Here is a 12,427-nt window from a genome sequence, read left to right on the forward strand (position 1 = left end):
AGCAGAGAAAATGACACGTCCAAAAACATAGAAGTATGAAGGGGAAATATTTGGGGAAAAATGCGCAAAGTTGGTTATGCCTAGAAGGTAGAAAATAAGGCTAGGGAGGTAGGAATGGGGAGAAAGCCAGTGTGGAAAGTTAGATTTTATTTTATAGGCAATGGAGGTAGTGTTAGGCAGTAGTGATGTGGGTAGATTCAGTGACCAAATATAGTAAAAAATGAGAGAAGTAAGAGTCAATGAAAAGCTTCTAGTTTTGTATCATCTATTATGTACCAGGCTGTGTATTCGGTACTTTAAATATATTTCCTTGTATCCTCACAAAAACGCAATAAGAGTGAGATTATTCTCCTTCCACTTCCATGGAAACAATAACAAAAAGCTCAGAATATTTAAGTACATTGGTCACAGTTATAAAATGAATATGAAGTTAACCAGAATTCTGTTTTTAGTTATAATAATAGATAACAACAACTGAACTCACAGGTCATAAATACTTCTGGTGTTAAGAGTTATTACAGTGGTGAATAAAAACAAAAAAAGTCCTGCCTTCATGGAACTTATAGGTTGAAATCATGGAAATAAATGAAATCACTCAAGGAAAGAGTAGATGTAGTAAGAATAAAGACAGCAGAGGTTATCATCCCGGGGTATACCAACATTGATGGGAGGTGGGCAGAAGAGTCAGTGAGAGAGCCTGAATTCATTTTAGGTTAACCGAGGAAGCCAATGGGTTGCAAGCAAAAAAGCCAATTTGGAAACAATCTTAGTGACTTACAATAATTCTTAGTTTCTTTATTTATAATAACATTCTGCGTCTTATTCCAAAGCAGCTAAGAAGCCCAAATAAAAATTTATACTATTATTGAGGCAAAAGAGATAACCTGGTTTTGGGCAGGGGGCAGGTTTAGGTAGGAAAGTAAGATTTATTGAGTAGCAGGCAATTTTATGTGGAATATCTTATTTTAAAAATGTTTAAAAATCCCAAACTCCATCACATAAAAATTGACCTTGTATATAAAAACAAAAAGCATAGAGTTTAGAAGCTATCATTAAAATACAGATATCACTAACAAGGGGTACATACATTTTTTCTCTGCATAGGAATAACTATTAAAGGGCATAAGACTTTTAATAATTTAAAATATCCTGTGGGGTTAAGTGAAAGGAAAATGAGCGCACATTCTTAATAAATGTAGATAAAAGCTCTAAACATCAGCTTAATTTCAATAACTCTGTTCTAGTACAAAGTTACTTTGAAAACAAGGAAACAATCTGGGAATAGTAGGAGGTGTTCAAAAGTACATTATTTTTCTCTGAGTGGGGGAATTAAGAAGACTTCCACATATAAACTTACATTGCTCCATTGGTATAGACAGTATCGCTTCCTTCCACATACTGCACCTGAGCTGGATAGACATGTTGTACCTGCTGCACAGTCTGTACCTGCTGTACCTGAAAAACAAGTATTAGGACCTTAGTAAGAGGTAGGTATGATAGGAAGAATATAGAGCATTAGATCTACCTCAAAGGTTTCTCTGGTATCATTGATAAATGTGAGAATGACTTATAAGAAAAACTATTAGATTCATGCTGTAGTTTCAAGATAAGTGTGTGCTGGTTCCAGAGCAACTACAACATTTATGCAGAATAAATTCTGTAACATTCCTGCAGGTATAAATGTATAGACACATTTCAACTGTTCAGGTTTAAAATTATAAAAGTTCTTGGCCAGGCACGGTGTCTCACGCCTATAATCCTAGCACTCTGGGAGGCCAAAGTGGGCAGACTGCCTGAGCTCAGGAGTTCAAGACCAGCCTGGGCAACACACTAAAATGCTATTAAAATACAAAAAATTAGCCGGGCATGGCAGCGTGTGCCTGTAGTCCCAGTTACTCGGGAGGCTGAGGCAGGAGAATTGCTTGAACCGGAAGGTAGAGGTTGCAGTGAGCCAAGATTGTGCCACTGCACTCCAGTCTGGGTGACAGAGTGAGATTCTGTATCAAAAAAAAAAGAAAAAGTAAAAAAAGAAGAAAGTTCTTATTTTGGTGACATGAAATTCTATTCCATTTTAATTTTAAAAATTAAAGCTGAATTTTTTAAAATTAAGAACAATTCATATAGGAAATTTCACACACTCAAATTTGTAAAAAATATCGTAATAACCCTATGTACTTGTTATCCAAGATAATGATCTTTTCTGTTTATTCCCTTCATAGGATCATTTTAAAGTAATAACAGAAGGCCAGGTGCAGTAGGTCACCCCTGTAATCCCAGTACTTTGGGAAGTGGAGGCAGCTGATCACCTGAGGTCAGGAGTTCAAGACCAGCCTCCTGACCAACGTGATGAAACCCCGTCTCTACTAAAAATACAAAATTAGCCAGGCATGGTGGTGCATGCCTATAATCCTAGCTACTTGGGAGGCTCAGACAGGAGAATCACTTGAACCCAGGAGGCAGAGGTTGCAGTGAGCTGAGATTGTGCCATTGCACTCCAGCCTGGGCAACAAGAATGAAACTCTGTCTCAAAAAAAAAAAAAAAAAAAAAAAAAAGGAATTCCAGAGATTATATCATTTCACAGGTAAATATTTTCATTTGTATTTCTAAGAGATAGGAATTGTTTTTAGCATGAACACAATAATATCACATATAAAACATTAACTATTCCTTAACATCATCTAAAACTCAGTCATTGTTAAAATTTCCCTGATGAGTCCAATCACTATATTACTGGTTTTTTCAAAGTAAGATCCAAACATGGTCTACATGATGCATTTGGGTTGATATTTTCTTTCTCTTTGACTCTCCAACAGTTCCCCCATCATTTTTATTTCCTGCCTATTACTTATTCAAGAAACTGGGTCATTTATCTTGGAGAATTTCTGGCACCTAGATTTGATAAACAGCATCCTGAAATGTCATTTAATATGTTCCTCTATCTCATGTATGCTGTATAAACTGGAACCTCTTGGGGCTTGAACAAGTTCAATTTTTTAAAAGTTGTGTAATTCCTATGATACCATATCAGTTGACATATAACAACTGGCTGTCCCTCTGCAATGTTAAGTTTGACCAGTGAAGTCATATGTTGTCAGCTGGATCTGTCTATTAATAGTATCCTGCTCCCTATCCACGATTTGCCTGAGGATATTAGTAGCCATTGATGATCATTTCCTACAGATATTATTTTAATAAATAAAGGTTGTTAACTTGCGGTAGTCTATTATTCTTTCTTCATTTATTAGCAAAATCCTTCTATAAAGAATAAATTCCTCTCATTAATTATTTAGTTACTTTGAAAAGTTTTTATGGGAAGAATAGGATAAGTACACGATTCTTTTATATTACATCACTGAAAATGACTTTATCCCCCAGTAACCTCCAGAGGTGATCGATGTGTTTTTTCACTTTGTTTTGTTTGTATCCTTATGATTCTCAGCTTTTAAACATATTGAATGATTTTCAATCCTAGCAGTTTTTTTTCCTTGCTAAAATTGTCCCATTGTTGGCCAATGGTAGTCTCTTCAAACTGGTTCCTATGACATAACCCCATACTTCTTAACTCTGCTACTTTCTGCTATAACAAATGTTCTAGACTTTTGTCATATTTCCTACTCAAGATCTGGAATCAGACATTTCTTCAAAAAACCCTGGCTCTTGTTAGTGGAAAATGGTATTCAAAGACTACAACTGGAACCCATGAATGCTCACTGCTAGGATGCTATTCATATTTCTAGGTCCTTTCATTGATCAAAGCTAGAAATACAAATATTTTTGAAGGATAAAAATACATATAAATTCATACTAATTTTTTCATTGAATTTTAAATAGATACAAATTAAATATACCTTTGATATATTTGCCCATCTTTGCTCTTAATGCTACAAATTTTGGTTACTAGAGATTTTAACATGATTACTTATTTGCTTTATCATGAAATTTTATGGTTTCAAAATAAAAATACCATATTACTAATATTTGATTATCAAATATTATTTGTTTCCTCCAATTTTTCTGCCCTTAAGATATATGCCCCTAGAGATGTATAATTGTATTACTATAAAGTCACTTAAAATAAGTCATCAGCTTGATACACAGTTAAATTCATGTGTTTAATTTTCTTTTTAATTTTAGGATTTGCTGTATTTAATTTTGATTTAATTTTGCTTTATTATTACATAAAATATCTGTGTGGTTCCAAAGCCAAAACTATAAAACAAGGAATATATTTGGACAGATGATCCTCCTTTCATCCCTGTTGCCTCTATCATACTAACTGCCCCCAACACCCCCCATAGGTAACCATTTTCACTATTTTTTGGTTTATCCTTTCATTGCCTTTCTTTTTCTCTGTATCTTTTTAGACATACACGCAAATGTATATGAATGTGTATAGAAGTACCCACATGTGAATACATATACACCTCATTCTAAGAAAAAAAAAAGCATTTTACACACACTGTTCTGAACCTTGCTTCTTAAACTTAACAATATAGCATACATTTGAAGATCATTCAAGTATGATACATTATGACATAAAATAAAAAAGGAACATACTTCTTTTTACTTGGAATTATGAAAAATTTTCCTCACTACAAAATTCAGAAGTGATAAAAAACGCTTTTAAATAAAATTGTAAACCTGTTTGCAAGGTTAAAAATATAATAAGCAAAACCAAAGACAAATGAGCATCCAAAATTTTGAGAGAGAAAGACTGATAATCCTATTTTAAAAATGTATAGAAAATCTAGATAACCTTGGGTTGGGTGATGCCTTTTTAGATATAATACCAAAGGTGCAATTCATCAAACAAATAATTCACAAGCTGGATTTCATTAAAATGGAAAATTTCCACTTTGAAAGACACTGTGAAGAAAATGAAAAGACAAGTCACAAACTGGGATAGAATATTTGCAAGACTGATCTGATTAAGGATTGTCATCCAAAATTTACAAAGAGCTCTTAAAACTCAACAATAAGAAAATAAACAAGCTGATCTTAAAAAGGGCCAAAGACCTTAATACAGATGACAAACAAGGATATGAAAATATTCTCCCATCATAAGATACCAAAATCTAAAACACTGAATTAGAATGGCCAAAATCCAGAACACTGACAATACTAAATGCTAGCAGGGATGTGGAAAAATATAGAAACTCTCATTTATTGCTGGGAGGGATGGAAAATGGTACAGATACTTGGAAAGGCAGGTTGGTAGTTTCTAACAACACTAAACATAATCTAATCATATGATCCAGTAATCATGTTCCCTGGTATTTATCCAAGGAGTTGTAAACTTATGTATACACAAAAACAGCATACATGTTTATAACAACTTTATTCGTAATTGCCAGAACTTGGAAACAACCAAGATGTCCTTCAGAAGGTGGATGGAAGAATAAACTGCACTACACATCAAAACAATGAAATATTGTTTTCATTAATTCCAATAGTGGAATATTATTTTGCACTGAAAAGAAATGAACTACCAAGCCATGAAGTGACATGGAGAGAACTTGAATGCATATGACTAAGCGAAAGAAAGTAATCTGAAAAGGCTACATACTGTAGGATTTCAACGATCTCACATTCTGCAAAAGGCCAAATGACGGAGACAGTAAAAAGATCAGTGGCTGCCAGTGGGGGAAAGGAGAGACGAAAAGGCAGGGCCCGCAGGATTTGCAGAACAGTGAAACTACTCTGTGTGATACTGTAATGGTGGATACATGTCATTATACATTTGTTCAAAACCATAGAATGTACAACACCAAGAATGAATTCTAATACAAATTTTAGACTTTGGTTGATAATGATGTGTCAATGTAGGTTCATCAGTAGTAACAAATGTACCTCTCTGGCGGGGAATGTTTATAATGGAAGAGGCTATTCATGTGTGAAGCAAGGGGTTTTATGGAAATCTCTGTACCTTCCTCTCAATTTTGCAGTAATACTAAAGGTGCTTTAGAAAAATGAAGTGTTCTCAAGAAACTAAAATCTTTTTGTAAATGTGAATGCACATACATATGTAAATATACAACATATTCTAGTTTAATTAAATAATATAAAAATGAATAGAATAAAATAAAATCATGCAAATATTTATAGACCTTGAAATGAAGAAACCTCCCTAGAAACATTCAAGAGCCAAATGCCAGAAAAGCCAGTCAGATTTGAACAACAACAACAACAAAGACAGTTTAGAACAAATAACACCATAAACAAAGTTCAGAATCTAGACATCATTGAATAAATAGTTTGCAATATACTCAATAAGGTATAGTATCCCATATATATAAATACTCCCTATAAATCAATAAAAAAAAGAACTAAAACATGTTAGAACATAGGTGGGTCACAAAATTAAAATTATAGATGAACGACAAATGTAAATGTTAAAAGCTCAACATTAAACGTAATCAGAGAACTTCAAATGAAAAGAAAACTACTTTTTACTCTCTAGAACTATAAAAATTACCAAGGGATTATATTAATTAAAGACAATATTTTAAGAAAACAAGCATGCTTACATATAGTCAGTAGTAATATAAATAGGTCTTTAGGCAATTTAAAGGTAATTTATCAACAGGCATATCATTTGACATTTTTGTGAATTTCCTCAACAAGAAAACTCAGAATCTGAAGAGCTGCTGTCCAAAAAAATTTCAAAAAATATGTAATTTATAAGAAAAAGGAAAACCTTAATGATGATGAAACTTGACATTATCAAGTCAATTTTAATTCGACCATTCCATAGAATACATGGCCAATATAAAAGAATAAAGTAAGATTTATATGTATGTTAGTAGCAAGATTTCCAATATACATTACTAAGTTAAAAAAAGTATGTTGTGGAACAATACTTATTCTTACAGTATTATTAGCTTTGTGCTTACAAAAATAAATTTATGAATATAGAAACATAAATGTAAATAAAATGTGTGTATGTGTGTGTGCATATATGTTTGTATGTGTATACGAATTCATATAAAAGAGAATAGAAGGATATATACCAAACTTCTAAAAATGGTAACTCTGCTGAATGACATGAAAAGAGGTGAGAGGGGTGAAAAAACTATCTTTTATTCTGCATATTTATGTTGCTGTTAGATTTTTTAAGTGAAAATGAATTCATATATTATGTACATATTAAAATCATATTAAACATAAAATCATACTTAAGGTCTTACCACTATGGCTGGTCACATCTTAAACATCTCTGCACCTTACACATTAAACACCTTACACATATTAAAATATATTGAAAGTTTATAAGACTTCCGCTTCAGGCCATGCTGGAGTAAACACTACTGGAAATGCCCCGCCACATGAAACAAATAGAAAACTTGACAAAATATATAAAATAATGTTTTCAGTCATGTGACAAAAGGCATCATAAGATAGTGATCCTTAAGAGAATGGACACAAACAAGGTGAATCCTGCCATGATCCTGGCTTCTGACCTAGAACCATTTTCCACACTGCAGAAAAGGAAGAGAGAAACTAGGACAGAATGATGGTCTCACTCAAATAAGGAAACAAAGATTAGAAATGGGAAGGCTTAACAGCCGCTGAAATGTGGGAGCAGAGTATTAGAGAAGGCATTAGAGAAAATGACAGCAACAGACCCAAGAGAATCTCTCATCATTTTCTGAACTGCACACGTGTGAGGTGCAGAGATGTTTTAAGATGTGACTACCCATAGTGGTAAGACTTTAGTGAACCCCTAGGGCATTCTGTAGATGTACCAGAAGGGGTAAAGTCTTAGTAGTAGGGCTACACTAGCTCTAGAGTAAAGACAACTTTTGGCTCATCCTAATGACGCTAAAAAACAAGACTTGACAATATCAGTCTGAATTACAAGCAGTGTAACTGACTACCCAAAACAAAATGTAATATGTTTAAAGGAAGACAGCAAAATCCAGACTTACAATACCGTAAGAATCATAATGCCTAGCATACAATAAAAAAAAAAAAATTACACATACAAAGAAGAAGGGAAATGTGACCTGTAATCAGGAGAAAAATCAATCAATAGAAACAGACCTCGAAATGACAGAAATGAACTAGCAGGCAGAAACTTTAAAACAGCTATTATGAATAGACTTATGATTTAAGGGAAAACATGAACATGATAAGAAAACAAGAAAGAAGCTATAAAGAAGAACCAAGTACTATTTGTAGAGTAGGAAAATATAATATCTAAAATGAAAATTTCACTGATTAGGATTAAAAGCAGATAACACAATAAAGAAAAGATCACTTAAAATGAAAGCCTAGCAATAAAATCTACCCACCATGAAAAACAGAGACAAAAAAGAAATGATGAGAAATAAAGTATCAGTGAACTAGGGGACAGTATTTAGTAGTCCCAGACAGAGAAGTAACAGAAAACATATTGAATAAAGAGTGGTAGATTTCTTTTTCCAAATTTGATTGAAATGATAAACACAAATAGAAGAACATCATCAATGTACTGACAAAGAAGCCAACGTAGCAGGATCACCAGAGGCCAGGAATTTAGGACTAGCCAGGGCAACACAACAAGACCCTGTCTCTACCAAAAAACATTTTAAAAAATGAATAGAGAAAGAACATTAAACCAAAATGCATTATAATTAATGTGCTAGACCCAGTAATAAAGAGAAAAAAATTAAGCAGATAGAAAAAAAGATAGATAACAGGCAGCAAATATTAGAATGATTGAAAACTTCTCAGTCAAAAATAATGCAAGTATTAGACAAAAAAATAACAGCTTTAAAGTAGTGATAGAAAAAAAATTTCAACCTAAATTTCCATAACCAGTGAAATAGCCTTCAAAAATGAAGAGAGGATCCTTTTTCTGACAAACAAAAGCTGACAAATATTTCTCTAGCAGACAGCCAATGAAGATAATGACAAAAGAAGTTCTTCAGACTGAAGAAAAAGAATACTAGATGGAAACCGAGATCTACATAAAGAAATGAGAAACATCAGAAATAATAAATTTTTAGGTAAGTTATAGGAATTTTTTGTTTTCTTTTACTTTTCTATAAAAGGTAATTGACTACGTAGAGCAAAAATAATAATGCCTAGTGGGGCATTATTACAATACATGTAGAAGTGAAATGCATGAATAACAAAAATAGCACCAAGGACAGAAGAGGGAATTGAAAATATTCTTTTATAATATTCGTATGTATTTAGTGGTAAATTATTGGTTGAACACAGACTGATAAATACATATTTTTTAAAATCTTTGAATACTAAAGAAAAAAATAATGAAGATAGAGTGTCATACTAGAAAACAGTCAATAAATCTAACAGAAAGCAAAAATAAAGGAAATAAAAGAACAGATGGGACAAATAGAAAACAAATAACAAGATGCTAGAATTAAATGCAACCATATCAATAATTACCTGGAATCTACAAGATTCAAACCCTGATTGTCAGAGTGAGTAAAAATGGGTGAGATCCAACTATATGCTATCCACCAAAACACAATTTAAATATACAGAAACAGGTTAAAAATAAAAGGATGTAAAGAGATAAACTTTGCAAATACCAATTATAAGAAAAAATGAACTGGCTATATTAATATCAGTCAAAGTAGACTTCAGGACAAAAAATATTACCAGATAAAAAGAGAAATATTTCATTAAGAAAAATATCAAGAAATAACAAATCCTATATGTGTTTGCTCCTAAAGACAGAGTTTCAGAATACCTGATGCAAAAACTGATACAATGGAAAGAAGAAAACTGAAAAATCCAGTAACAATTGGAGGTTTCAGGGTTCTTTTTTCCATAATTGATATGCAAAAAAGACAGAAAATCATTGAGAATATAGAAATTATCAATCAACTTAACCAAAATGACTTTCACATCATAATCTACGTAACAACAGTAGAACAGGCATGTTCTGATGCACATGAACATGCTTCATGAAAGTTCAAACAATGAGGAATAAAATAAGTCCCAACAAATTTAAAAGTATTAAAACAATACAGAGCATGCTCTCTGACCAAAAACATTAAATTTGACATCAAGAACAAAAAGATATCTTAAAAAGTCCAAAATATTTGTAAAATGAACAAAATACTTATTAATATAATCTATGGTTTATATCACGAAGAAATCACAAGGGAAATTAGAAAATGTATTGAACTGAATGTTACTGAAAATATACCATAATTTTCAGAGTGTAGCCAGAGCCTCGTATAGAGGGAAATATAAATTTCCCTCTATAAATATATATATGTTAGGGAGAAAATATCAAAGGCAATAACCTGTTTCCACTTTGTGTTAAAAACTGAAGAACAAATCAAACCTAGGATAAGAAGAAAAAGAAAGAAAGGAAGGAAGGAAGGAAAGAAGGAAGGAAGGAAGGAAGGAAGGAAGGAAGGAAGGTAGTTTAATAAAAGAAATAAAAATCTGAAAACAGAAAAAATAATTGAAACAATAGCAAGGTAGACTTATCAAAGAGAAAAAGACACAAATTACAAATTCCAAGGATGAAAGGGGAAACATCACTATACATCTTTAAAAAGGTGATGATAAAGACAATGTAGTGTCAATAAATTCAACAACTAAGATGAAATGGACAGTTTATAAAAGACACAAATGACCAAAACTTGCACCAAAATACTCAATCCCAAATCATATATATAACTTGAATTTATTCCCACAGAGGAAACTCCAGGCCTTGATGGCTTCACTGGTAAATTGTAGGAAACATGTCAAGAAGAAAAAAATTGCCAATCTAACACACATGTTTTAAAAAACAGAGAACAAGAGAACATCTCCCAACTGTTTTTATGAGCCTAGCCTAAAAGTGAGACCAAAACTAGAAAAGACATTACAAGAAAAGAATACTACAAACTAATGTCTCTCATAAACCTAAATGCAAAAATCTTTACCAAAATGTAAGTAGATCTAATCCAATAATATATTTACAGGACAATACATCATAATCAGGTAGGGTTTAACCCAAGAATGCAATGCCAGTTTAATATTTAAAACCCACAAATACAATCCATGATATTTACAATATAAAAGAAAAAAACACATGATCACCTCAATAAATGCCAGAAAAGCATTTGACAAAACTCAACATCCATTCATGGACACACACACACACACACACACACAAACACACACATACACAGAGTAAGCTAAGGATAGAGAGAAATTTCCTTAACTTGACAAAGCATCTATAGAAAAAAATACAAATATTATATTTAATAGTAGGAAACAGAGCGTTAACACTTTCAAAAATACTCACATTTTTCATAACATAATGTCTCTGTTTAAATTCTTAAGTGTGTCCCAATCATATTTTAGATAAAAACAAAATAACCAGGACACAAAATCATTTCATTTATAATATGTAAACTTTGATGGGTATTTTCAAACATAGCCTCTCCCTCCTTTTTAATCATCCACTAAAATCTTGCATATTCTTGCTACCTTCTCATCACTTATACTGTTTTCTCTCCATAAATTATCTTATCAACCAATAGAAACCTACTATTTCCTTTAAGGCCTAATTAAAAATTTAGTTTCTCTACTTTTCTAAATTTTTAAACAACATAATATTTTTATTTTTGCAGTTATAACTACAAGATAAATTAGAACATATTTTGAATTTAAAGATAATAAAAACACAACATAAAATTTGTGGCACGCAGGAAAGTGGTGTTTAGAGAGAATTTTTATTTAATTGCTTATATTAGAACCAAATTTCACCAGAGGCTGGGAAGGGAAATGGGGAAGGGAGGATGAAGAGAAGTTGGTTAATGGGTACAAAAATATAGTTAGATGAAAGTAGTAAGTTCTAGTATTTGGTAGTAAAGTAGGGAAATTGTAGTGAACAATAACTTATTTTATATTTCAAAATAGCTAGAAGAATTGTAATGTTCCCAATACAAAGAAAAGATACATGTTTGAGGTGATGGATATCCGAACTACACTGACTGGTTCAGTACACATTGCATATGTGTATCAAAATAACACATATATCCCTGAAATATGTACAACTATAATATATATTTTAAAAATTAGTTTCTCTAAAAGGTCTTCTGTAACTTATTTTATCCCATAAGAGACTATTCCTTTCTTTTTGCTCTCAGGATTTATGAATACACAGGTAGTAACACATAGCTTAGTACTAATTCAGATTCTCAACTGGTTTCCTTCATGGTGGCCAATACGGTGAGGTGGAAAAATTGGTTACTTTGAAATTAAGAGGTTCTTGTGCTGATACTGGATATTAGGGTGGTCAGTTATTTCTTTAAGCAATGATTTCCTTGTATATAAAATACAAATGATATCGAATCTATCAAAAGGGTTTTTGTGAGGATCCAAAGCAATTAAGTGTAGATACAAAGCATTGGTTTAGGTCTGTATGACAATTATAATACATCTTGAATAATTGGTGAAATTATGAAA

The 12,427-nt window shown here is 32.1% G+C and overlaps 1 protein-coding gene across 10 annotated transcripts in view; it reads right to left on the reverse strand.

Annotated features, from left to right (window-relative positions):
- The window catches only part of RFX3 (regulatory factor X3), a 322,424-nt gene that overhangs the window by 132,218 nt on the left and 177,779 nt on the right, over positions 1-12,427 (reverse strand). For all 10 annotated transcript variants that reach the window (XM_033237213.1, XM_033237214.1, XM_033237219.1 and 7 more), the window contains one exon: positions 1,358-1,455. In XM_033237213.1, the coding sequence (XP_033093104.1) occupies positions 1,358-1,455 (98 nt within the window). The remainder of the gene's footprint in view (positions 1-1,357; positions 1,456-12,427) is intronic.

This window comes from Trachypithecus francoisi, unplaced genomic scaffold (genome assembly GCF_009764315.1).
Source record: "Trachypithecus francoisi isolate TF-2019V2 unplaced genomic scaffold, Tfra_2.0 Lachesis_group16, whole genome shotgun sequence".
NCBI classification, from domain to species: domain Eukaryota; kingdom Metazoa; phylum Chordata; class Mammalia; order Primates; family Cercopithecidae; genus Trachypithecus; species Trachypithecus francoisi.